Source organism: Drosophila suzukii, chromosome 3, assembly GCF_043229965.1.
Source record: "Drosophila suzukii chromosome 3, CBGP_Dsuzu_IsoJpt1.0, whole genome shotgun sequence".
In the NCBI taxonomy this organism is placed as follows: Eukaryota; Metazoa; Arthropoda; class Insecta; order Diptera; family Drosophilidae; genus Drosophila; species Drosophila suzukii.
In genome coordinates this window covers 14,424,606-14,451,668 of record NC_092082.1, presented here as the reverse complement: position 1 = coordinate 14,451,668, position 27,063 = coordinate 14,424,606, and the positions used below count along the sequence as shown (strand labels likewise).

The following is a 27,063-nucleotide window of genomic DNA, read 5'->3' as shown; positions in this document are numbered from 1 at the left end:
CCGCCGCCTTTCCCTTTTCTTTCTTTGTGGTTTTAGCCCCCGTTTTGGTGTGAAGGCAGAATGTCAAAGTCATTTGGGGGGCGTGGGAAAAAATACAATTACTTGTCATCGGTGCAAATCCAAAAAAATATTTCAGCCCGAGGTAATGGGCACTTGAAAACTGTTTCTCCGCATTTCGGTTCATTCATTCAACGTGGCGATTTTAAAGGCCTTGGACGCAGCTGCTGAAATGGGTTTTTGGTTTCCACACTCGCAATGAATTATTTACACGGCAAATAGGTGAATTAGCACAAGTGCGGGCGTGTCCTGGTCGAGTGCAAATATGACAGCGGCACGTACGAATTGAAAAGCTTTAAATTATTCAGAAAAGTTCGTTTACCAAGTTATTTTTAAATCACCCGCCAGTTATTGAATCTTAGAGCCAACTAGCAGCTTGCTGTGAAACTCACTTACCTTTTAAGGCACTTTGCTTATCTATAAAAAGATAGGTTTAAAAATCAGCTTCTTAACTTTTTACATATTTCAAAAATTTACCTACTACCTACTTTTGAATTTCCCGCCAAATTTTAAACTTATAGCATTCGTTACAACTGCTTGCATTCAAATATATACCGTTATATCAACTGCTTTTCTTGAAACCTGACTAAAGCTTAAAGGTGTGAAACCACCAAGTATACTATAGTTGTCTCTCTCTTTAACTAGACCCCTCTGCTTACTTACTAAAGCTGACTGCTATGAAAATACTACTCAGACTTTGTCCTTAACAGTATTTTACTGCTTACTTAACTATCAAGCAGTGCATCCCAACGGAAATTTGAATTCAAAAAATGAAACACTCAAATGTCGTTTGTAATTTGTATTTTGAAATGATTTTCATATAATTTCTGACAAACTTGAACATTTAATTATTTTCATTACACATTTATAAATTTCATTTGTTACCATTTTCGTTCGTTCATCGTTTTTATCTTTCTCGGACCGTACAATTTGCTATTTATTTTGTTTACTTTTTTCGTTTTTGATATTTCAGTTAACGTTCCTGGCATTTCTGTTCCCACTTATGTTATTCATTAATTTCATTAATTATATATATCCGTATAAATGTATGCACATGCAGATTCAGATTCAGATTCTCCATCCATTGGCTTTACTGGAATACTGGGATCAAAACGATACAGAGAATTTGGATAGCTACAAAATACATACTTTTACAAAATAGTTAAATATTATGTAAGCGCTTGGGTCGATCTGCATTTCGTTTGTCCCTAAGTATGTATATATATATATATTTTAATAAATACTCCCCGTCCGTTGTCATGGGGCCCACATCGAATTCAATATTTGGTTTGGTTACTCACTGATTTCACTAAACACTCGAATCCTCAGCTTGTGTGCTTTGTTTTTAGCTTTTCTTTCCATTCTACTCCCATCATTTTAAGTACTATTGTAATTGTCTTACGAGTTAAGAGTTCTGCTTAAGGTATTGCGATCGTTTTATTGAGTTTGGTGTTTCGGCTATCTGATTTTCTGACTTTCTGATTTTGGTGAGCGATTCGCATTGGATGTAAATGACTATCAGTAGAATCCTTAGATTAGTTACGGTTTACGGTTTACGGTTCATATGATACGAATGATTGTAGGCAGGTGGTTGGTGGTTCACTTGACTTGCAATGTTCCGTTGTGTTCGTCCTCGTCCCGACAAAAAATGCTACCTATCCATTAATCAGTTAAACATTAATGATAACTACAAATTATACACTAAAGCCTAGAACTTAAAACTGAACAGCCAAAGAAACTAAACGTAATCTAATCCATCGTGTGGGGCCAGCGAAACTAGCTGAAGCCCGTCGAGGAGCTCGTCTGGGCCTCGGAAATGTTCGCACTTGGCACCGCTGGCGGGGATTTGGAAGCGAGGGATGCGGCGGCGGATGCGGATGGGGATGAGGAGGCGGGATGGGTGAGCAGTGGCCGCTGGATTCTGTCCAGCGCCATCTGCCAAATGGCCATGCTCTCGTCCGGCCGGATGGCGTGGTTGGTAAAGAGGAACGGAGGATCCTCGAGATCGGCCTCGCCGCTGAGCAGCTGGCGCACGTCCTTCTGCTCGAGGTAGTACTTCAGCGGAGTGATCCGGCTGCCCGTCTCCTCGGCCAGGATGCCCGTGATGAGCACGTCGTCCACCCAGAAGTACTGGGCCTTCTGGGCCGCCTCGTACAGCCGACGCACCACGTCCGGTGCGTAGACAATGGCCATGCCGGGACAGTATTCCGGGTAGTAGCGATGTGGGTACTCCTTGTAGGTCACCCGCCATTTGGACTGGAAGGGAAAGGGATTTTCAGTAAGCTTGCCACTAATAAAAGGGTTTAAGTTCTTTAGTCTAAAGTTTTCACTTTCGGAAAGTAATTTCAGATAAGATAGCTTATTTATATTGCATATACTTATCGCACTGTTTACAAATTACCTAAGCCACTTAATTGCTAATTGGTTTTTAATTACCAAACTTAACTATTCAATTGATTTTTTGATTTATCTATTACTATTAATAGGATGGTACTATTTGTATGCTATCTACTAGTCCTGGAAGAAAATCAAAATATGTTCTGGAGATATTACAAAATTTATGAAATTTAAACATCTAGACTTCAAGTGTTGCTTTTCATTTACTCATACATATTTAATATATACTTTCAGGGAATTTTGTGTAACTAGTAAACTTTATTGCTTAAATTTTATGACTTTCAAAGAAAACAATAAAAAGAGATTATCAAGAACTTGTTTATATTACTTTCCTAAAAACACATTTCGGGTTCTTTAACCTGTATCTTCAATAACTTTCTTATTTATCTATTATATCATATGCTATTTTTTAAGGAAAGTAAAAAAATGCTTTTAACTTTTTACTACGAAGTTGTTTAATCCGCACTCTTGAGAATTACTCACCCGATACGATCGCTTGACCCTCGAGTGATGGACGGACCGGCAGAGCATCAGCTCGGGATCCTGGAGCAGCGAGTGCTCCGGCAGCGAGGGCGTGGCCAAGTACTTGACCAACTGCGGGGTGTTCATGAAGACGTCGTCGTCCACCTTCACCAGCAGCTGCGCATGCGCACACTTCTCGCTGAACCACTTGAGGGCCATCACGTGCTTATAGGTCATGTTGCGGTAGGCGTCCTCGAAGTTGCCCTGGATGAGGTCGCCATGCTGGTGGTTCTCGCGTCCCAGGAACTGCTGCCACCTCTCACTGTTCTCGCCCACTCCGCCCACCAGGAAGATGACCCTCAACGGGGTCTGATCTATATACTTCCTGTCTGCCCAGGTCTCCCTGATGATTCTCCTCTTTTCCACATTCCTCACGGCCGAATGGACGAATATCAGCACCCGTACATTCTTATCACAGGCGGGCTGATCCATTAGATACACGAAATTGGGCAGATCCATGAGGTGCATACTGCTGCCCGGAGGGGCGGGTGTTTGCGAGGCCATCGCTGGGGGCGTGGCCAGCAGGTGGTTGCTATCGAATGAGTTGCTAACTACTTGGCTACTATCGTTGGTACTACTACTACTAGGACTAGGCGGCTGTATTTGGTTTGGTCTGCTCCGGCTCCTCCTCGGCAATCCACTATTGGCACTCGACTGCGGGGGTTGTGGGGTGCTGCTGAGGCCACTGGCTCCGGTTCCACTGAAATCCGCCATGATTTCCGGGTCCAGCATCGGCGACTGCTGCACACTGACCAGCCAGATGACCAGGCACACATTGATGCAGATGAGCAGCAGGCACACCGATCGCTTGTCCATCCTAGCGGCTTGTAATTGGGACTAACTCTATTTCCGGACACCTCAGAGGGAAGCGTTTTCTGCGTGCCTTGGCCATTTAACTCCAGATCCAAGTGGCTGTAATGGTAAGGAAAACAGTCAGTAATCGCCATTTAAAAGCCCACTTCCCCACCCAGCTTATCGCCAATGCGATAATGACCCGAGGCATTAGGCCAATTGGCTGCGGCTGCCACATGACATGTGGTCAATTTACTAAATGGCCAGCACCAGGTGTCAACAGGTCGCACATGAATTAAGTGAAGCGCACTCTCTCGTTTTAAGCCAAGTTAATGCCAATGGAACGCACCTGCCATAATTCATTTACGAGGAGACACCTGATGGATTCCCGGGGACTTCCAAAATTGAACTGAATGGCCCTCTCGCAGTTGCCGCTATTAATCGAAAGTAAAAAATGCTCAGAGATAAGTTGAAATTATTGATTTATTGGCCGACCATACACTTTTGATTGCCTCGACCACATCGATAAAGGAATTCCTCGAAATTCAGGCACAACCTATTGTGAAATGACAACGAAATCCATGACGTCCCAGCGAGCCAAAACCTTATCTAAATCGAGTCGTTAATCGTTATGGTGGGGTAAACATGTTAATTGGTTGTACTATAAAAGCCTGTTGCTACTTCGCCAAATCGTTTTCAGATACTTAAAACGCCTCGCTATCAGTCGTGGGTGACGTATCAATGGAGTGGCGGAATGTTTTCCACTTGCCTATCAAATCTGCCAAAACATACATGTAATTACCTAATTCGGCGATTTACGGAGCAAGAAAGGTGATAATTATTTCTTAATGATTAGTTCTTCAAGTAAAATTAAATTAATTTTAAGTTTTACATTTTTATTTAAATTTTAAGTAAGTAAGTAAGTACTTCGACCACTACTTGTATATTTTATTGTGAAAAGTACAACTGTACTCATTTCTTAATGAATTTACTATGCACATAAACAAATAAATAGTGTAATGCAGCTTATAAACCCTAACCGACTGCAGCTTTGTAATAAAAAGGTTCGATAAGATTTTAAATGAAGCAACAAAGCTTATCTTATCAGGAACCAGTAATGAAAATATCAGTTTTTTGTGGCATATCGATTAGGGTGATAAGTAAAAACGAGTAAGGTTTTTACATTGTACATTGTTTGTTCAACTTTGCAGCTTATAAACCCTAACCGACTGCAGCTTTGTAATAAAAAGGTTCGATAAGATTTTAAATGAAGCAACAAAGCTTATCTTATCAGGAACCAGTAATGAAAATATCAGTTTTTTGTGGCATATCGATTAGGGTGATAAGTAAAAACGAGTAAGGTTTTTACATTGTACATTCTTTGTTCAACTTTTCAGAAGTTTACTGGAAATGGAAGTTCCTTATCACCCGCATTGTTTTTCCTCCTTGGTGTTTATATGGTTTTGATATTTTTGAAGGCAACCAGATGGCTTATCCGGCTGGTGCTTTCCTCCTCGGTTTATATATATATATATCTTAATATTTTCGAAGGCAACCGGAAGACGCACTCATGCTCTTGTCCGTAGATAGGGCGACCGAGTGATGAATAAGGAGCTCTTCAGACTCGAACCCAAAAGTCATGTTCCACAGTCACGTATTCGAAAAGTGTACACATGAGTTGCAGTATAATTGAAATACAATCTACCGATAGCTCCGTGGAATATGGAAATGGTATATTTAAGTCTTAGCTGCACTCAGTTGATTATCTGCTTTCGAAACTCTCCCAAGAGACCTTATAAAACGACGTCTGGAAACGGTTTTTGATTAGATAGCCTGCGCATTTTTCGATAAGATTAGTCCCCTAATGACAGATGGGCTGTGCCCCTCTATTCCGCCCCTTATTTTCAAGTATTCTATATATCAAAAGCGTCACAAGTTTGAGGCCGTAACGTCGTTCAACACGCGAAACGTTATAAAATTTTTATATTCATGTAGATTTCCCACCAGAGTCAATAGTTCCATATAGACCTGGTTAATATAGAATAAAGGAGCTGTGGTGGATGGTTGTTAATGCTTGATGGCAGCACGCAATGGTTGCTACGTCCTTAGACTTTTGGCCACGGCAAACTCAAATACCCAGATCTGGGTTCCACCTGGATGGCAGTTTTGGGGCCTCAAGATATGCAAAAACTAATTACGGCTGAACCTTTGACCTTTGGTACCAAAACAAATTGCATGCCTTAGGCCCAACCAAGGCCAGTTCTGCAAAATGCAAAATAAAGTTTCGCTGCAGTTGTGACTTCGAGGGTGGTTCTATTACAAATTGACTGCCAACAGTCACGACATTTCGCTTGTAGGTGATATTAAAAATAAGTAGAAAAGTATGTACCCTTTTTTATTACTGCATTGAAATCAAAAAAGATTATTAATCTTTTATGTTACATTTTCAATTGCAACGGTTTTTGTATGTTCACTACTTTAAATGATATGGAATATTTGGTAAGGCTTGTTTAATTTAATTACCAATCGATTTTTGTATGCACGCCACACTGACCTTAGCTGGGCAATTAATAACAGAGATAATTATACGATGGTCACCAAGGGAAAACCCTGAGGAAAGTCATCTTTATAAATTATCAGACTGACCTGCATATCGTGACATTTCTGAGCATGATATGAATTCAATTAGGAAATTGCTTGTTGCCCTTTGAGCTTAGACATGGAGCAACTGTGTTGGATTATGATATATGATATATGTTCTTCATATAAAAAATATTTATTTAATGTATTTAAATAAAAACTCTTATCTTAAGCACTCCCCTCTGATCGGTCTGCAAATGTTTGCCAGCTATATAAAGGTCGTATAACGAAGCTCCCTCCTTATTGTGCAAACATTTTCACCTTTGTTTCCATTAAAGTACTCACACCTCTCGTGAACTTTACAAAAAAAGCCTAGACTCCGAGGTTTTATAGATGGGGATGGGTTGTTGTTCGGGGCTGGGACGTCTGCCAAAGGCTGGCATTTTGCAGTCGATAAAATGCCAACAGCAACGCCGAACTTTTTCAAGTCGAAGGTTAAATTTTATCGTGGTCTGTGGTCTCTGAATGGGTCTGAACTATACAAAAAAAAACCATCAATAGATTCGCCAGCAGTTTGCGGCCCGACGTCTTCTATTGTTTATCTGGTATCGCTTTGGGCTTTTGATTAGTTACCAACCGACCGGCAGTTTTTCCCTGGGAAAGAGGAGGATTGTATTCGTTGAATGGCAGCAGGTTGGCACTGCGAAAACTTGGCTGCTGCCCAAAAAACACTTTGAATGCCTGTCAGGTTTGTCCCCCACACTTGTATACAATGCAACTTTCACGTGCTCCTTGGCAATTGCCATCAATCGGGAGTACAATATTTATATACACCAACTGAACAAATAAATACATTTTGAGGGACTTCGCAGCAATAGTTTCCATTATTCAGACTCATTACAAGGCGAGCACTCAGAGTCGACTGGTAATTAGCGAAAAAGCGAACTGTAAGCAACTTTAAAATGTAGTAAAGAAAACAAACAAACAACGAGCTATAACCTTAAGTGCAGCTGGAGTTGCCTTAAATAAAAAAGTTACACATATAACCAGCATCCATCAATTGAAAGTGTGGAAAGTGGTTGGGATTTCTTCATTTCTTTTTGCAAGTCAGGTTCTGCTAAGCAGCTAAAGATTATTTTTTAAGCGGAAAAAACAGCTTTAGGTGTGTGGATAACTCTAAAACCGGTTCTTGACGTTGGTAATTGCAACGCAAGTCACGTTAACTCTGACTGATTGAAAAGTGTTTGCGTTTAACAAAGAATTAGAGGCGATTCGGAACCAAAACAAAAGCCTATGGCACAGTCTAATTACTTTATAAGCAATTTGTTATCAGCGTTTCCGCCTTAGACGCCCATAAATTCAGCCTTTTAGTTAAATTCCATTCCAGTGGACAATCTAAATTGCACCCTAACAACTTTAATTGTGTTTTTAGCAAACCATTTTTATATATATTTATACCATGACTAATAGCCACTATCAAATGTATTCATACCCCATTCATTTGACTATGAATAAACGCTTGTAATTGCTTGGAATTTTCTCAAATTGATGCGGGCTGCATTGAATACGCAACTTCTGGGAAACAGAAGCCTGGAATGCACCCAGCTGGAGATCGTATCTGTGTCACTGTAATCCGAGGGCATCTCGAGATCCCGGAGAGCGTTGCATTCGCCACTTGGCATCCTGTCGCCGCCGTCAAATGGGAGTCAAGAGCTCGAGCATTAAACATTAAACCCCGCCGGCGTCCAGACAAGAGTCCCTCACATGTTGATGGCTCACAAATGTAGCCATCCATGTGTGCCCACGAGCACACAGATTATGTACACATGCCATATGCAGACACACTGGGAGAAAAACCAGCTGGAATCAATACATTGGAACGTCGGAAGGAAAATAAGCATGTAAATATCTGTTGGAATCAATCAGTTGTCGAACCTACATAAGTTGAAGACTTCTCTATTCACTATTGGCTGTATTTGCCTGCTTGACTTTTGACTCATTGCCTGAATTTACTTTAAAAAGTATTGGCAACTTAATTTATTTATATATTAATTCATGTTTGTGAAAGTAAATGTAGCTCCTAAATCAAAAATCAAGTAAGTGCCATAAGACTTTAAGACGTCTTATCTCAATGTGATTAAAAAATTCTCTATAAATCTATATATATATAAAGCTTTTAGCTCAAAAGTAATAATCAATCTTATTATCATTCTGAGATTGTAAACTATAATCAAACGGATTGATTACAATGTGTTAAACTACATCTAAACAGTTATTTAAACGGTTCCTAATAGGAATTTCCTATCATTAAAAGCATTATATACTTTTAATTGTCTCTTTAAATCGATTTTCCGAGTGCATGGCATCATGCTGAGAGCCACGGAAAACTCGCCCTGTCCCAGATGTCGAAAAATGTGAGTCAGCGGCTTGAAGGAGTTTTCGCAGACTGGCAGAAAAAAATAGATGAAGAAAAGCGGGAGGGAAAACCCAGACGGGTTTTCTGCTGCTAACATGCCGCAATTACAACATGCTGAGGGAGTTTTTCTTTGCCGACAACAAACATTTTGCGGTGCGGTTTGTGGGTGAAACTGCATACATACATAGGCTGGTACTGCAAAACTTTTCCCATTTTCCCATTTTCATTTCCATTTCCACTCACGACAGCGGCACGCACACTCACGTGGGCCAACAAATTGCGGGGCCATGCTAAATAACGATGCCAGACAGATATTTAGGCGAATGCAACAAAGTCGGGGGTGTGGATGCCACTTGCATGCAATCGGAATCGCAATTGCCAACCCAAGTTGGTCAACCCAACCAACGGATGCGGATGCGGATGCAATCTGCCCGAGCCTCCTACGGTTTATCCGCCTCCTTCTCCAGATTTACGAGCTCTGTCTTGCCCAATTCCTGTATAAGAGGTCTTGGGCGTTGGCCTGCACTCACAGAAACCCAGCTAATCCAAGCCATATGGCAAAGAAGATAAGATAAACTTAAGTTTCACAAAGGTTTAGCTATGGAAAAATATTATGTCAGCATCTACAAAGACATGTTTTAGCTGTACAACAATTCCTTTTGTAATGGATCATGCAACTATAGAACTTAGAGAGTAGAAAACCCTCAAAACAAAATCATAATAGAAACTAAGAGTGCCGAGTGTAATATATTTCTTAAGACCAAATTAGTTTAAAGTTCTTAGAAAATTGATAGCGAAATTCTTTAGTTCTCGACATAATATGTCGACATAAACATAAATATGATTAAACCATAAGAATGTCGATTCATCATAAACAATTTTAATCATCATTTCTTTAAGTCTGACTTGACTGATTTTTCTTTAAATGACTCGACTGTTTCTATTTTTGTTATCAAAATTGTATTTATACTGTGAGACATGGTTATACCCCTTAATTGGAGAGTGAAAGGGTATAATATAATCGCCGACTTCTTTACAGTGAAGTTAGACATTAAACATATTTTTTATTTGTCAATATCTTTAGACTTTGCCTTGGGCTTTTTATGTTGAGCTTTAATACAAGAAGGATTTTAAAAATAAAGAGGCAGTAACAGTTACTATACATAGTAATGGGTAGGCAATAGTCGTGTCTCTCGAGTACTGAGTAACTTCCTGTTCTATTTTGAATATATTGAAAAGGAAATGGTTACATGTTGTAATTTACAAATTGTGATATACGACATCTGGGTCATTTCTCGCAGTACATAACCGGAAACCCATAATTAACTCATCCATTGCAGCCTGCAGCAGTAGAAAATACATAGTTATGCTATATAAGTTATTCAGGACATGGATAGAGGAGTTTCCTGTTTCCACACAAAGTACAGGGCATTACTCATAACCCCATAGAGGAAGAGGGATCTCAAGAAGTGGCTGAGGGGATTGGGGTGGTACAACGACAGGGCGACGACAAATGCATTCAGCTTGATTGAAGGACACAGCAGGCTGAGTGACAAACCCGAGGACCCCGCAAATTGGCAATTAAAAACAGGGAGGGGTTATGGAAATGGAGAAATAAAAATGCAAAGTACAAAAAGTACACAAGAACTGGGAAACGCCCAAGCTAGGGTCCTGCCAACTTTATAGACCTCATGCAGGGTTGGTCCCTCTCTCGCACGCTAAATAACTTATGAATACATATTCCTTAGCTGCGTATGAAAATTTAATTACGCTTCTTTTGTTTACATTTCCACAGGCCGGCCAGCCAGGCCAAAGTCCAGCTTTTGAACCCCGGGCAAAACGAGTTTTTTGCACGCACTCGCCGAATATCTTTGGCACAATGGACTCGATCAAAAAATACAATATATGTCCATGTTGGTATTCAAATAGGTACCTAAATAAGGAACATAAAGCAACAGAAACTGGGAAACGCCTTGCTGAAGAAGACAATAAAAAAATGCTCGTGCGATGACTCAGTTTTCTTGGGGATCGAAAGTTCACATTTCTGGAAATTCTTTTGCTGCGGTTTCCTATTATCATTAATGCAAATTTTTTTGCTGACATAAAATTAAACGGAATTAAAGAATTTGATTAGTGTAATGTTTTTGCTGTTTCTGAAACAGTACACACAGCTGATTGTAAAGTAAACAAAATCCTTGCAATGCAAATATGTTAGTTTTTACCATAAAATAAAAACTAGCATTTCGTTAGAGTTCATTCCAGTGCGAAATTTCCCACATGTGCCTGGTTTTTATCCATTTACACGGGCAATAAATAAGTTCCAAATACTTGCAATATTTATAGAATTCGTACAAATTTGCACAAATATGTGTGAGGAAGGTTGCACCTCTTTATCTTTGGATCGAAGAAAACATTTCCATTATATACAGCAATATATTCACTTATTGCTGGCAATCAAAATTGAAAGTACATTGGTGTGCAACATTTAAATTCATTTATAATAAATATTCCTCTTTTTTGGAAAATTGATAAGCATTGCCCATATTTTATACGGTTAGCGAAAAGCCCGCTGGAATAAATAACTGTGATTGAACATTATATTTTAATGCGTTCTGGGTTCTAAAATTGTCACATGTGTATCACATGATAACCACACAATTGGAAAATGAATATGATTGCCAAGTATTAGTAGATTAGATTTTAAGTGATCCCAGACCAATAAACAATTAAATAATGAAATGATCTTTTTTTTTATGAAAATTGCGTAAGACACAGAATGTTAAGAGTAAAATGTAATATAAATTGCATTATTTGCATTATTTTGTTTGTTTTCTTTATTAAATATTTTTTGAGATCAACTTCCTTTGTGACAAATATATTTTAATTAGTATGATTTAATGAATGACTTCATGAGTCATTTTCTGATCTACTTTCCTTTTTTCTGACAAATATGTTTAAATTTGTAAGACTGTATGAATGACTTCATGGGTTATTATTGTCAGGAAGTCTTTTTTTTGCAAATAACAAAACTTTTAAACAATTTGAAAGGCTAAACAAAGATTTATTAGATTTTCACAAATGTAATTTACTGTTCTACTAATTAAAGGTGCTCAATGTCGATTGTTTTTGTGCGATTTACAAAATTGAATTTTAAGCCACTTAACTTAGGTTATCAAAAATGTACTGAAATGGGTTCGTGCAAATCGAGTACTGGAGGGCGGTGAGCGGTGAACGGGAGTAAAAGAGAAAGCAGAAAGCTTAAACCGCTGACGCTGTCGAGTGACGTTGGCGGAGAATCTCGGGGTCACTGTACGGACCAGTAAAAGTAACACCGTCGACCGTCTAACGCTTCGCACCGCGGTTATCAGTGGGCCAGAAGGCGCAAGTGGGCGCAAAGTAGCAAAGTAGCGACAGCTGCGGATGGGCAAACAAACAAACAGGGCGAAGACAAAGTTCTGTGTTCTGTGGGGCCACTGAAAAAATATTTTAAAATTCGTTGTATGACAAAAACAGTCGGTTGAGGGAGATGGATATATCTATATATGTGTGGCTTGGTTTTGAGAGATACGTGGAGAGCGAGAGCTTCACGCGGAAGCTGCCGCAATTAAAAATCAGAGCTTTGCCAGCGAGCATGTGATCGAATATTTTCACAACAGATAGTTAACTTGAAACGAAAATTTCATATTTGTATATTGACACAATTGACTCCAATCTATTGTATCAATGTCTAATATGAATTAGATGGAACATTTAAAATTACAGTCAAACTTGTATTACATAACTCCTAACCTCCTAACTCCATATTCGCAAAACATATGTAACTATGTAGCTACTTATGCATATCTCTTTTTTTGTTCCAAATAGTGGTTGGACTCAAATTTTTCTATTTGATTCTCATGTTGAGATAGCTTTTTGAAGAAATCTTTAAGAAGATCATAATTAAACCAAATTTTTTAAAAAAAATCCTAAACTTTTTCTAGCGATTTCTCTACAAAAGATTCTTTAAAACTAGAAATAACTTTTAATTTTTTAAATTAACACGGTTTATAATATGGCTAGTTGTAATATTACTGTGTAGTATTATTATTTTATTGTTCGTCGAACAGTCTAACTAACAGTCTGACTATTGGAAATATATTTTAATAAAATAGCAAAATTTATAGAATTGGGAATTGAACCTAGACCTCTGCAAATCCTATCCAAATGATGCAACAATTTTTATGCTCAATTTAATGAACTTCTTGAGCTTCAATACCACCGTAAAATATTATTGATTTGAAAAATGTAAATAAAGTATGAATAAATATTGGGTTTGGGATCGAACCCGGACTTCTGCATATCATGTCAAAATGACGTACTATCTTTATGGAATTGTAGTGGAACAAATTTATTGAAGGCTCCACTGTAAGTGATTGAGTAAACACTCTCGCAATCTTGGGCAAACATTTAGCGCGCGGGAGGGAGACGGTAGACAGGTCAATGGAGAGAGAGAGAGGGGGCAAGGCGGCACAGTGGGACGGGCCAAGGCCAAGGCGCTGAAAAAATGACGACAAGGAGCGAGGGAGCCAAGGAGCCCAAAGGGAACCACACAAACAGACATGCGTGCCACTGTGCCTGAACTTGTTCAAGGTCAGTCGCCAGCGACAGCACATGCTAAAAAAAAAGAAGAAAATTCTTGTTGTTGCAAAAGGCAAAAAAGAAGAGCATATGGCCAGAAGCGGCAACAACAAATTCGCTGGCCAAGTTAAAGGCGACAAAAAGAGCGAAAGAAAAGATATACAATAAAAAAAAGGCGACACTCACACATGAGGAGAGCGAGCGAGAGAGCGAGTGCTCGCCCCCGCAGAAGCAACAACAATGGGCCGCCGTTCAATGGGATGCTGATAAGAAAAGAGACAAAACCCTTCAAAAGACAAACAAAAGGGTATCAACCCAAGGTCTGGCTTAATAAACATCTTAAGTTTTATGCATTTTATGATTTCATATATTCACCTTTTTGTTGTTTTCCCGGCTGCCTCCTCATTTGCCTCCCATTTCGTGTCCTTCCAGGAGAGAGAGAGAGAGTGAATGGGGCAACGTGGGTGCGTTTTTTAATTAATTTCCGCAAGGAACACACACGCACACTCACACACACCCATCTTTTTAGGTAACAGTTAAAAAACAAAGTCGGCGAGCCGACAGAGATAGCAATTTCGGAGTGCTAATTTAACGCACACGCTCACAATAAAGCGATTTTAAATATATTTTTTGCATCAATTGGTTGTTGACAGCTGGAATATACATTTATTTAAAGCAATTTTCATGCACACCAATACACACACGCGGCGAAAAGGAATGCAAAAGGGGAGGAAGAAGAAGAAGCAGGCTGAAGGATGCTGTGCCTGGATTTTCTTTTTTCACTGCTCTTATTACGCGTAAACTCCTCTTTTATTCACTGTGCACTCGTTGTATCCATATGTTGTTAAAATATTATTGTTTATACGTATGTTTTTTAATAACAAATAAAATAAAAACAGCCGCTATCAGTAGAAAATTTTACCGCGCGGTTGTAACTCATTTAGCAACATGGCATAACTGTAACTGTTTTTGAAACGAAAGCAAGTTGTCTTAGCTCACAATTTTTACCCGACGAAGTCACCGACGAACTGTTTTTTTAATATATTCTTTAAAAAATTTTAAGTGGGAAAAACACAAGCAGCGCGTTTCAGAGGGTGCGAGCGATTTAAAACTGAGCGTCTTTACTTGGCCAGTCTTGTTTGAATTTGTCTCTCGAACTGTTATGTTACGCTCTCCGACTGTTAATGCGGCGCTGTTAACTTTTCAGAGGCGTAGGGATAGGGGTTAACATCATTTTTATTTGAAACCAATCTTAAACTGTGGAAAAAATACAAATAAGTAAGCAAACAAAAGCATCGCTTTGGTGTTTATTTTTAAATTTTGCAATTCAATAAAAAACGATGTATTGAAAAGAAATTCAAAGCTAACAAACAAATTCGTAGTTCTCAACCCCCAACAGACAAGCGTACACGCCACTGCAATGCTAAGTAAATACAGAGAGAGAGAGAGGGCTCTCTATTTTACAATCGCGTGCATAGAGAAGGTATTTAAACATCGATATACTTTCGAAACTTGGGGTGACCATCGCCCGGGGTTCTTTAAAATATGAAACCCTAATATCGATATGAGTAGGCTAAAATAAGTTAAGGGAAAGCGCCTTAAAAATTGGTTTACTCACATGATTTGATTGGTATCAATTGGAAGTTAAAATTATGATGCAAATTTAACTTCTGTTTTACGATCTAAGACTGCCCAAGCTAAGTAAATCTTCGTATCTTAATCCAGTCGACCGTTGTCGTAAATGAGTTGGTGAATGTATGAATCATAAGGAAATCTAACGCTCTTGAATAATTAAAAAAATATATTTTTTAGATGATAGTACCGTCCAAAACACTGTCTAACACCCGAATCTATAGGGGAAGCTTCTAAAAACTCCATTATACATCTTGATTCGAAAAAGTTTTTATTAGTCTCCCAAATAATTTTCTTAAATTGTATATGTATATGTATTTTGGTAATGTCAAGCCAAAGCGTTTCTTTCGTTATTATGGATGATAATATAAGGAGAATAATCTTTGATATCCAATCAAAAATAAATGAAGATGATCTAATTGCCTTCAAGAAATTCTTATAAGTATAAATATTTGTTAATAAAGTGTCAAAAAACAAAATAACCGAATTCAAACAAATTATTCATGTTCGGAGTCTGAAAAACCAGTGTCTTACGCCTCAGAGTTCAAAGAAAAGAGAACAAAACGAACATAATCGTTATTCAACCGATATTTGGGGTGACCATAAACGTAGTGTACTGTTATTAGGCAGAGCTTTCTGATTAGAAAAATTCTAAAGGTGGTTTATTTCAAATCATTTAAAAAAACCATGTTAGTGTTTAATACTTTGCTTAAATATTCAAGAGTTCTCAACAACTTTGGCTATCGATATTTGCATTGTGTTGCAACTGCCATCTGCAATGTGCAACTAGTGAAAATAACAGAGCGAAGAAGTTTGCAAAAATGAGTGCATCAAAGGATAAAGATACAACTTTAGTTCCCACGGTCAGAGAAGTGCAGCAAAAGTTTGCAGAGATCCTAAGTCATGGAGAGGATATAACCTGGGATTTGTAAGTAGTTAAGAAGCTCGTAATATTAAAAATTCTAAAACAAGGTGGGCAGGCTAACGCTTAATCAGACAGAGGTTCTAAAACGGAAGTTGTCCATGTTCAAAGCCAATACTAACATGTTCTATTGGATTTGGGATCAACGTAAGATAATATTCATCTTTAATCATACCAATTTCAAGTAAAGTGATGCATTTTCTATACCAGGAAAGTACACAAATGGACAGTCTTTAACGTCCCTCTTTTTTGTGATGATAGTGGACAATGTGAGCAATCCACAGCTGGCCGAGGAAAGCAGATCCTGGCACCTGTATCCTGTTTTCCGTTGTCGACGTTGTGTGGGTGAATATATGTACAAGGGTTTTGAAATCACTTATCACTAAGAAGCAAATCAAAACTGTATTTACAAGACAAAACTGGCCAAGCCAGTAGCATCGACTGTTGCATGGCGTATGTGACTCAAAACTCATGTTGTGGAAACTGGAAAGAGTTTCTGTTGCTGCCAGATTTTCGCCAAGGTTTAATGGTTACCCCGCATCGTGGAGTGTATAAACTGATTGATGGTCAGGTTGAGCTTAAATCGTATTCCATCACAGACCGGCCTTGCTCGGGACTTTTACCAAAAATCAAGGATTACTCCATAACGCCCGACTCCTTGGCATTAGCTTCCAAAACGCTTATTACTCGTAAAAAACCAAAAAATGTGTTTGATTTTCCATTGGTTTTTGAATTTTGCACATGTGAACGGATGCTCAGTTTGCTCTTGGTGGGTATCATCCTTAAACAGTTTAAACATTTATTTAATTAATTCTAATTTAATTAATTCTAAATTTAATAGAATCCTGATAGCGAACAGCAATCTTGTGACATAGTTGATCTTTCCGATTCTTTAGTTCTATTTACGGATACTGTAAATAATTTTCGACTGGCATCAAGAATGATCAAAGAAGTAAATTGTGCAAGTATCTTGATTAATCAGCAAAGGTAATTAAAAGTATTACATTTACATTTACATTAATTTAAGTACACTTTTTATAGAAGCGTTTTTGACAAGATATCTGAGGAAGCTGCACGAATTGAAGGCAAAGTGGATATTATACGTAGTGCCAATGGAGTTCCCGAAAAAGTTGAGCTCGACAACCTTTTTCAACCTATTCAGAAAAAGAGAAAACTAAGAAAATTACCTGAAACACCCATGAATATCATTGATGTACCCGATTCTCCAGAAATCACCACAATTAATGTGAAAGGAGAAGATATTAACCTGGAAGTCTATGGCATGCTTCTTAGAGAACATATCGTTAGCTTGGAGACCTTTGAAATTCTGATTACCAGCATGTCTGAGCATTTGGAACCCGAAACTTTCAAACTTATTTTACAGCTCACGCAAACTTTTGTGGAAAACACCAGGGAAGAAATGTGCCAACTTCTGAAATATTATTTTTCGACGGAATCCGTTCTTTATCAGATAATTTTGAGTATAAGAAGATATTATCCAAGATGGGACTTCGATGAAATTGAAGAGCAATCATCGGAAATTTTAAGGCGTTTGCGGTATTTCTTTGCTTCTTCTGACCCGAATTCTCGTATTGAATTTCTGAAGAAGTGCGACAAATGTGTCGGTTACTACGACTTATTTAATAATAATTAAAGTATAATACTATAACATTATTTAGTACAATAAGGGAGTTTTTTTTTTCAAAAACATTCTAATTTTTTTGTGTTACAAAATTGTATGGCTAGCATTCCTTAAAATAAGTTATGCTAAAAAATTGTATAAATATTCAAACATTATGTTTAAACATATATAAAAGGATTCTGCATTCAATTAAGAATCGTTACCTCAATGCAGATATGAAGAGGGTACACATTGAAACATCTAAATGTTTATTCTTATATACCTTTATCAAAATATATACAAACGTTGAAATAAATAATTCCCATTCGTTAGTGTTGTCGAAAATTGTATATTCTATGCTGGGGCGTGATAATGTGTTTAACTACATACAATACGTGTAACAGAGTTATTTTATACCTAGGGATTATCTTATTAAGAATGGTTTCCACCGATTTACAAGGTATTTATATTAGTATGTGTAACATTGACTAAGATAAGACTAAGCCTAGTGATTCGGTTAAGATGAGTAGTTGTACATGAAAGCGATCACAATTGTCAGATGGAGGCGTGTGCGGTGACCTTACCGATCTAATTTAGGGCTAGCATCTTTAGGCGTTTTTCGGCTTGCTCTGCCGACGATTTAGCAAACTGGAAAGATTGCTGAAGGGCAGCTCGAAGGACAGGGAAAAGAGGATTGAGGCCAGGTAAACGATGACAGCAAAGCCGCAGGTGACAACGCACTAGAGTTTAACAGAAAATTAATAAAAATACGAAATTAAACATTTTTAATAAGAGGTGTCTAAAAGTATGCTACGATATATAATACTACAAAAGCCCAAAGATTAAATTCAGAAGGACAATATATAATTTATAGAGCATACTTTCAGGCTCCTTTTATAAAAAGATTTAAAATCTCTGGAGATATTCTTAATACTCACCAGCATGAAGGGATCTGCGTGCGTACTGGCGTTGGTTAAACTGTAGAATAGTGCGATGACCAGCGGGTTGAGAAGGTATATAGCGTAGGACAGCCGACTGACATGTTGGAAGCCCTTGGCCTCCAGCAGACGTGACCACCACACCCCCCGCCCACCGCAACTGCGCGCTATCATCCAGCATACACTTAGCGAAAAGAACAGGCGACCCATCACAAAAAGCGTGATAGCCATCAGAGGTCCCAGGTCCCTCTTCACAGTCGAGTAAATGCAGGCGAAGAACACCAACAGGGCCAGGTGCCAGCAGAAACGTTCCTTGGGCTCACTGATCTCCAACTGGATTCGATTCTCCTGCAGTAACCAGGCCGTTGCAGCTCCCAGGATATATGGAAGGACCCTCACAAAGGGGGATGTGTAGATCTCTGTTCCGGTGGCAAAGGCTGCATCGAAGGACAACTGAAACTTGATGCTCAAGCCGATGCTATAAGACCAGGCAATGGTGGCCACAAAAGATGAGACCACCAGGGCTTTGACTGCCTTAGGATATCTGTTTAAATAAAATATTTTAAATATTTTAATTTCCTTATAAAGGTCTTAAACTCTTACCTCACATAGAGGAACAGCAGTGCGTTGGCCAAGATAAAGAACTGCATTTCGCAGGCCAAGGACCAGCTCCAATTGGCGCACATGTCCCGATGGTCGAAAAGGTTTTGAATAAAGAGCAAATTTCGCCACCAGTGACGGGAGCACATCTCATCGAATCTCTCATTTATATGATAGACCGAGACATCTCCAATATAGGCATAGACCAAGTCCACGGTGGCCATGACAACCAAGTAAAGTGGTCCAAGACGCAGATACCGATGGAAGAGCAGTTTGCCGAAGAGCTTAAAATTTTCACTGAGGCTATTCCGACGAACGGCCTCAAATTGCTGAGAGTTCCGCAGAAAATTGAACGTTTGCAGGAAGCCACTGAAAAAAAATATAAAGTATATGAAATAAGAAAAATTCAAGATATAAATAAAGTAAATAAAAGCAAAATATAGATAAACGTCTAGTTTAAAAACTGTCTCCAGAGGCCTATACATTATAACTAAAAACCTTTAACACGGGTTAATTTTATATAAACCTATATTTGCTTTTAGTTTTTGATGGAAAGGAGATTATACAAAAAAAACAAAACTTTTTATCTCCAAGTATACTCACCTGATGGTAAAGAAGACATCCACGAGCAGAGGAGCTGAAGAAACGTATTGGAAGAAGGCCTGTTCTGCATACGATATGAGCACCGTCTTATTGTGAACTGTGAAGTACATGAACCACACCACGTGGAACACCATAATCCAGATGGCGCAAACAGATCGCAGTCCATTCATCAGAGGAATGTCATTCGGAGAATTCTCCCGCACTGCAAAGATCTTGGCCCAATTTGTGGGGACATCCCAGCAGGGTATATACTTCTGTAACTTCTCTATTTGCAGTAGAGAGTTGAGTCCTCTCCAGATTTCCGATTCCGCAGGTGCTAAACCAGGATCTGGTTCCTCAGATGAAGGTGCCAACTTTTTGGTGGCCGTCAGTTGCTGAGCGCAAAGCATCAGAGCTCCGGTTACCAAGACACAGGCCACCAAAAGCCTGAAGCTGGCTCTTTCGAAGAATTCTTCCCTCAGCTGGAGATCCTTCATATAAACCACTTCCGGTCGGATGTCGAAGATATCGTTTTCAGTGAACATCCCCCCAGCTACGTAGTCCTGGGCTAGATTCTTAACTTCCTCTGAGTTGCAGGCACTCGGAAGGCACAAACCAATGTGGATAATCTGTTCGGACATTAGTTTTATCTCAACCTGCCAGGGGGAACTATGTCGCAGATATAAAACCCGATAATCCATATCAAAGGGCGCCTGCTGGGTGATAATTCCATAGTGCATAACTCGATCAAAGTTTTTCGAAAGGGTTATGCCCACGGGTCTTTGGACTCCGCGACAAGCTTCCCGACTTCCCAGCCAATAATTCTGGCCATAAACAAAGCCTGAGGGTTTCGTTCCCGACGCATCCAGAACTACGGGAAAATTTAATGAAATTTCAATGGTGGAGAAAACGTATGTTTCTAAGTACTTGTTGATATAAAAAAGTTTTGTGGTCAAGGGTTCTATCTACAATCCGAATACGTTCCTAATTGTTGTTTGTCCCTAACTGACTGCTAAAGCCGCTATTGGTTTATCAACTACATTGTGTTCATGAATCATAAAAATTCTTGGGACTTACTTAATCCAAGGTTCAAAAATAAAAACTTGTTAGTTAGTTGTTGTTATAAGAGTACTCCCGGGTACATACATACTTCAAAAAATATTTCCACACTTTATTGTACAGAAAGTTTTTAATGAATCATTGGCCTATCTTAATGGGTTATTTGAGGTGTGTGTTTTACAGTTCACTTATAGTCATGAACTTCGGTAGGTGCGAGTTTCAATAGAAAACTTTTGATTTTGTGAAATATATATTTATCACTCCTAGTAACTTAAAAATATTAAGCGATATTTATACCCGTTACTCGTAGAGTAAAAGGGTATACTAGATTCGTCGGAAAGTATGTAACAGGCAGAAGGAAGCGTTTCCGACCCCACAAAGTATATATATTCTTGATCAGGATCACTAGCCGAGTCGATCTAGCCATGTCCGTCTGTCCGTCTGTCCGTCTGTCCGTCTGTCCGTCTGTCCGTCTGTCCGTCTGTCTGTCCGGATGAACGCTGAGATCTCGGAAACTATGGGAGCTAGGCTATTGAGATTTGGCGTGCAGATTCCTGAGCTTCTTACGCAGCGCAAGTTTGTTTCAGCAATGTGCCACGCCCACTCCAACGCCCACAAACCGCCCAAAACTGTGGCTCCTACAGTTTTGATGCTAGAATAAAAATTTTAACTGAAATGTATTGTTCTCATCAATACCTATCGATTGACTCAAAAAAAAGTTTGCCACGCCCACTTTAACGCCCACAAACCGCAAAAACCTGTGACGCCAACAATTTTCAAGCTAGATAAAAAATTTTAACTGAAATGTATTGGTCTCGTCGATACCTATCGACTGATCCAAAAAAAAATTTGCCACGCCCACTCTAACGCCCATAACGCTTAAATCTATATACCGCCGGTAGGTGGCGCATTTTAATCTCGCTTTGCTGCTTGCATATCTCCATTTAGCTGAGTAACGGGTATCTGATAGTCGAGGTACTCGACTATAGCGTTCTTCCTTGTTTTAAGTTAAAATTGTCGAAATAAAGATCAAACAAAAAGGAATAGGTAGTTAAACAAATAAACAGTTTATAAGAAAGCAAATATGTAGATCATTAGGTAAATGTTATAAAATAGATATACAAATAATATTTTTGCCCCATTCAGTAATTGACACTTCAAATAAAGTATTTTATTCAAGGATTATTTTGTTTTCATTTTGCAAATATTTTTTTACTTCAGATCAAATCTTTCCAATTATGGAAAATTCCCAGAGCAAGCTTTATCTCAATAATGGCATCTATTCTCTATAATCCCGGAAAGGATTTTATTCTGCAGATTTATAAATAAAATATGTCAGTATTTTATCAAATGGTCCTATAAAGAAAACTTAAAACTTTTTAAAAGCCCTTGCCGAACATTGCATCAACCTAATTACATTTCCCTGAAGGCTTTCAATCTATAGTTTTCAAAGCAGGCAAGAAATTGTATCTGTACTTTTGGGTCTCCTTGGGGTCTTTGAAATTTAATTATATATATTATTTTCGGATTATTTTATCGACTCACCCTTCATGGCCCATGGCTGTTTGCCGAGTATGCCGCGCTGCATTTGTCGCAGCTGCGCGTGGCACTTTTGGCTGACGCTGCTCTCGTTGGCCACTTTGGTGAGTCCGAAAATGACGGAGGTGCGAGTCAAATGGGTTTCGTGGGGCGAGTGGCTCAAAGTATCCGAAGTGGTTTCCAAAATCTCCAATTCCTCGGCCATCGATTGCGATTCATTGAGCGACTGACTTTGATACCGCTGCCAGGTTCGTGAGGTGGTGGTGGTGGGGGTTGTCTGATTGTCGGCGCCCTTGGCCAAAACCAAACCCAGCCAAAGGCCGAGCAGCATCAGCAGCACCCAAAGATACGGTCGAGAGGTGCGCCTGATCTCCATGCTGCGGCGGTACTTAGTCACCTTGGCTTATATCTATATACCTATTTATTCGTTGTTAGTACGGGTGCGCGTATATTGTGCGAGATATTTGGACCGCGCTTGTTTGGCTATCTCAAATGGCTTGTTTGATTGCTGTTTGTTTGCCGCCGCCGTTTGCCGAAGGTCACCGCACTGCGTTCGACTGCGATTCACCTGGCCACGCCTCTCCTCGTCCCTCCCGGATCCAGATACCTGTGGTATATGGATATTGGTTAATATTGGCTTGCCAATTGATGGGGAGAAACTTTCGTCGGCCATCGGTGGCCAATAGGCACGTCTCTCGAAACGCATTGTATTAATTTCCCACTGACACACATTGCACACGCTAAAAAGCCTCTTTGGTTTTTTTGCCGATTGCATTAGAATATTACGCATACGCGGTGTATAATGGTTGCCGGTTAAATAATCTTCGTTTGCCGAGGAAACCAAGAAAATGGGAGCGCGTTTTGAGCAATAATTAACATATAACGTCTTTATTTCATTATGAATGAATTGCAGCTTTGGTTTGGCTATTAGTAAGTCCGCAAAAAAAGATTTTGCAATGCGCTGAGGCAAAATATAGCACCAAATTGGGTCAGCACTTAATTATATTTTATATATCTTTTTATGACATGTGATTTCTTTGTAATTTTAAATACGTCAAAATATCTGTTATATTTATAGGTAATAAGTTATTTTTGCTGTGTAAAAAAGTAAACAAACTAAATCCGCAACACACGCACTGTAAGCCTTTTTGCTCATCCTCGATTTCATTAGAATATTACGCATACGCCTTGTAAACCCAATTACCGGTTAAACAATCGTTGAAGGAGGCCAAGAAACTTATGTAATAATTAACATTTAACACAGGCGTTAATAATTTTGCGTTTTATTTTGATTGTATTGGATCCCAGGCCACAAACAAACGGCACGGGGAGTAAAAGTTTTTGAAACGCAGCAAAAAAGATAAACAAAAATCGAGACGATATGAGACTCAACCCAATTCCGCTGGGAGTGCGACTCAAATGGAGACTAAGGTTCAATTGATTGCCTTCGTTGCCCGGCGACGAATTTGAGTTTTTGGCCGAGTATCGGGTTGAGTTTCGATTTGAGTTGTTATTTCTTTCGGAGTGAGGTCTGCGCAGGTGCAAAGGCAGCGCAGCCGGCAGCCCGGCAGCGGTACTTCGATTGATTTTGGACCCAAACTCAAATTGGACGCCACTGCTGACCACACACAATCGACAAACTGTTGTTGCTGGCCTTTCGTTTTCGCTTTGACACACTCACACACAATCGCAGCTCACTCATACGTAATAATTCACGGGTTATTGTTTATTATGACTAAAGGTGCGCGTAATCAAAATTGACAGACGAATGCGGTTAAAGAATTATGCGGCACACTCAATTTGCAGGCAAATAAACAAATTGGGTAGCTATGAAGGAAATGGATAAAGACGAAAAATTTGGCTTGTTACAATTATTACAGGAATTATTACAGGAAGCCAGGAAACCAAGAAGCTGTGTATTAAAAAAGTTTACTTGACTCAAAAGAAATTTTTGTTTACCCTTATGCAGAGGAATATTAATATTAGTAGTTAAAGGCTGGCTTTAAAATTGTAATTCCTATTTAAAATCTCTAAAGGCCTTCTTGTTAAATGTGTAACATGAATATATAAACACCTCTTTTTAAAGACAAGTAGTTAAATAACCATTAATTTGAAAAGCAAATTGGAAATATTATGCATGCTTTCGATTGAAATATAACACCAATTTCACAATCAACGAAGAAAATCTTTTGACAATATTCGAATTAAAATACACTGATAAGGATTTTTGCTTTAAAAAAATATATATGACACATTTCTTTGTATATTTAATTTGTTGATATCTATAATTTTAATTATACTTTAAAAAAAACTATAAATAAAATAAAAATTTTGTGTTTTTTATAGAATATTCTAATATATTCTTTATAATAACCTTCTTTTTTATAAAATACTTTTTTGGGTTAACAACATTGTTTTTTTGTAAGTTTCAACGTTTTTATATTTACAATCAAAGATAATCAAGAACGTTGGAATCTCATTACGGACACTACTTTTTCTCGCTGTGCATGGTTAACGCTTTTTGCTCGTTTTCTCGCTTTCCTAAGCGATCTTTTTGTTGGTTTTGCATAATTTAGACGCCGCTTCTTTTGTGGCAAGCGCAACGCGCGACGCCCATCGGATATATGTGCATATATATATATTTATGGACTTTGTCTATTGGTGTGTTTCGAAATATGTTTGATCTGCATTTACATAACACTCCTGAACCGAACTCGCGGAATTGGTGTGTAGAGTATAGTATAGAGAGAGTGGGGGATCCACACTAATGGCCAGCTTATTGGACACTGTTTGTGGGGGACCGTGTTGATCAGAACCCAATTAACAAGTCTTATTTGCACAGAGCACAGAACCCGCTGAAACTGCCACTCAACTTACTTTGATTTATGTTATTTGGCTGATTTTCGAAACCCGTTGAGCGCTTTTATTTTCACTTTTTCCTACATTCCGGCGGCAGTTAAGATTACTTTTATTGAGACATTACCGAGATGAGATCCGCGTGTCTCCGATTTTGCTGGAATGGAGTATTTCGGAGACTAAAAACTCCTCGACTTGGACCGACTTTCGTTTTCGTTTCTTTCGCTGGCTGATAAAACGCACTGCACAACAGATTATCTGGCCATATGTGTATATTGCCCACTCTTTCTTCTTGGCCTCTTGCCTCTCTGTCTTATTTTGTTTTTTTTTAGTTGACTTGGCTTACTCTGGCCCTGCAACTTGTTTGGGTTTTTTCTGCCTTTTGTCAGCTTCTGTTGACGTTAACCGAATTTCGTTTTCATTTTCGCTTAAATATTTTGATGAGGGCCACGACGCGTGCAACGTTTTGGTAACAACTGTGCGCCGCTGCATTTTGGCTCAAAGTTTTATAAACTTGGTCGCTGGTCAAAACTGAGTGGACTGCGCAGTCGGCAGCGCAGCAGCCGAGAGATAAATCAACAATTGGAATTTCAGTCTCAAGATCAACAAAAGACGACCGACTCCCGACGACCGACTCCCTTACGCGCCCGAGTCCGAGTTTTTAGTTTTCAGTCCGGATTGTCAGTGGTCAGTAGTCGTATTTTTTGCCCCGACTTCGGCTCTTCGCTCGTCAATTGCACGCACATTAAAATCTCTCTCTCTCTTTTTATGGCTCTTTCCCCGTCTCTTTCTCGGACGGTCCAGACCCTTCAATCAATCATTCGACCAAAGAGCTTCAATCCAACAACGCACTTTGAGTGACTTTAAAAAAACTATTTCATGGACCATTCATTTTATTGTAATTTTCCATCGTTTTATGGTCAATAAAAAAATGTTAAAATTTTTCATAATTATCATGCATTTCTTATATGAAATATTTACTCATCTGCTTATCCTAAAATAATAATATGCTAGTTAACCTTTTTTTTTACGAATTTTATCAATACAATGTTTTGAAAAAATATACACTTACTTCCCACAACTAAAAACCCATAACCATTTCTGCAAGTGGAAACATAAATGCTTTAATTAATTATATAAATACAGGATCTGTAGGTTAACCGGCATTTTTAAAAATACATTTTAATTGCATTTATTTACTTATTTTGAACTCTAAGGCCAACAGGTTCCTGCAAATGAAACGAAAAATGTAAAAGGGATTGTTTTTGGTAGTGATTAAAAGTAGAAACAAGTTGTAAGGAAAAAGTATGAAGAAGTGTAACCAATTACTGAGATGCTGCATAAATATATCTGTTATTTAAAGTAATTTATCCAGAGTCTAACTCGAAATATTGACTATCTAGGATGACACAGAAATGAGATCACTAGATAGACATATCGAGTCTTGGTAATCACCTAGGTCCCCTATGAAAAGTTGATTAAAAATGTTGCTGCTCTATTTTTTACTGTTTGGCCTGTAGACGTATCCCCTTAATTATCGCTCTATCAAAACATAGATCTTTAGGGATGATCTAATGTACCAAAATGTTCCCAAGTATTTAGTTTTGTAATTTTGTTGATATAATGTGGGAATAATAATAGTAATCACAAAATAAAATAGTATTAGGTAGGTGCGGAAAAAAGTAAACAACATAAAGTGTTCATGAAAAAAGGGTCAAATAAATAGGTATTATAATATCCTATTGCATATTTTAAAGGTTAAAATATTTACCATGGCTAAAACAAAATTTGTGCTAAGCAACCTTTTCAGTAATTTGAATTTTCAACGTTCAAAACTTAAGATTGGCTACTGCACAATTCCGCCAGATGTCGCTGCCGCTAAAAGCTTCCCCAGCACCTGTCTCGCTCACCTGCGAAAGCTCGGCTCGGCTTT

The 27,063-nt window shown here is 38.6% G+C and overlaps 4 protein-coding genes across 7 annotated transcripts in view; 2 read left to right on the top strand and 2 right to left on the bottom strand.

Moving 5' to 3' along the window:
- NT1 (Neurotrophin 1) overlaps positions 1-27,063 on the top strand; it is a 128,497-nt gene that overhangs the window by 26,979 nt on the left and 74,455 nt on the right. The window lies entirely within an intron of this gene.
- On the bottom strand, positions 842-14,487 carry LOC108005897 (beta-1,3-galactosyltransferase 5). 2 transcript variants are annotated; one of them, XM_036815426.3, is made up of 3 exons: positions 13,757-14,487; positions 2,938-3,888; positions 842-2,313 (listed from the first exon to the last, which is right to left on the bottom strand). In XM_036815426.3, exons 2-3 carry the CDS (start codon positions 3,790-3,792, stop codon positions 1,834-1,836), a joined length of 1,335 nt encoding a protein of 444 aa, XP_036671321.3. In that variant the 5' UTR covers positions 3,793-3,888; positions 13,757-14,487; the 3' UTR covers positions 842-1,833. The 2 variants fall into 2 exon arrangements, with proteins under 2 accessions (XP_036671321.3, XP_036671322.3); XM_036815427.3 differs by lacking the exon at positions 13,757-14,487 and adding an exon at positions 4,118-4,210.
- LOC118877249 (uncharacterized) lies at positions 15,772-17,635 on the top strand. Of its 3 annotated transcripts, none has more exons than XM_036814876.3 (6): positions 15,772-15,941; positions 15,994-16,082; positions 16,146-16,280; positions 16,349-16,704; positions 16,777-16,922; positions 16,977-17,635. In XM_036814876.3, exons 1-6 carry the CDS (start codon positions 15,835-15,837, stop codon positions 17,587-17,589), a joined length of 1,446 nt encoding a protein of 481 aa, XP_036670771.3. In that variant the 5' UTR covers positions 15,772-15,834; the 3' UTR covers positions 17,590-17,635. The 3 variants fall into 3 exon arrangements, with proteins under 3 accessions (XP_036670771.3, XP_070852227.1, XP_070852225.1); XM_070996124.1 differs by having other exon boundaries at positions 15,796-15,941; positions 16,010-16,082; XM_070996126.1 differs by lacking the exon at positions 15,994-16,082 and having other exon boundaries at positions 15,794-15,941.
- On the bottom strand, positions 17,886-25,392 carry LOC108005739 (nose resistant to fluoxetine protein 6). Its single transcript, XM_036814872.3, has 6 exons — positions 25,152-25,392; positions 22,281-22,881; positions 19,698-20,547; positions 19,098-19,463; positions 18,495-19,038; positions 17,886-18,296 (listed from the first exon to the last, which is right to left on the bottom strand). The coding sequence occupies exons 2-6, from the start codon at positions 22,648-22,650 to the stop codon at positions 18,165-18,167; spliced, it is 2,262 nt and encodes a 753-aa protein (XP_036670767.3). The 5' UTR covers positions 22,651-22,881; positions 25,152-25,392; the 3' UTR covers positions 17,886-18,164.

Coding starts and splice junctions, on each gene's coding strand:
- LOC108005897 (XM_036815426.3), bottom strand. CDS start 3,792: ATGGACAAGCGATCGGTGTGCCTGCTGCTCATCTGCATCAATGTGTGC. Junction 2,314..2,937: donor GGGTCAAGCGATCGTATCGG/GTGAGTAATTCT, acceptor TTTCCCTTCCAG/TCCAAATGGCGGGTGACCTA.
- LOC118877249 (XM_036814876.3), top strand. CDS start 15,835: ATGAGTGCATCAAAGGATAAAGATACAACTTTAGTTCCCACGGTCAGA. Junction 16,705..16,776: donor GGATGCTCAGTTTGCTCTTG/GTGGGTATCATC, acceptor TAAATTTAATAG/AATCCTGATAGCGAACAGCA. Junction 16,923..16,976: donor ATCTTGATTAATCAGCAAAG/GTAATTAAAAGT, acceptor CACTTTTTATAG/AAGCGTTTTTGACAAGATAT.
- LOC108005739 (XM_036814872.3), bottom strand. CDS start 22,650: ATGGAGATCAGGCGCACCTCTCGACCGTATCTTTGGGTGCTGCTGATG. Junction 20,548..22,280: donor ACAGCCATGGGCCATGAAGG/GTGAGTCGATAA, acceptor ATTTTCCCGTAG/TTCTGGATGCGTCGGGAACG. Junction 18,297..18,494: donor ACGCAGATCCCTTCATGCTG/GTGAGTATTAAG, acceptor GTTAAACTCTAG/TGCGTTGTCACCTGCGGCTT.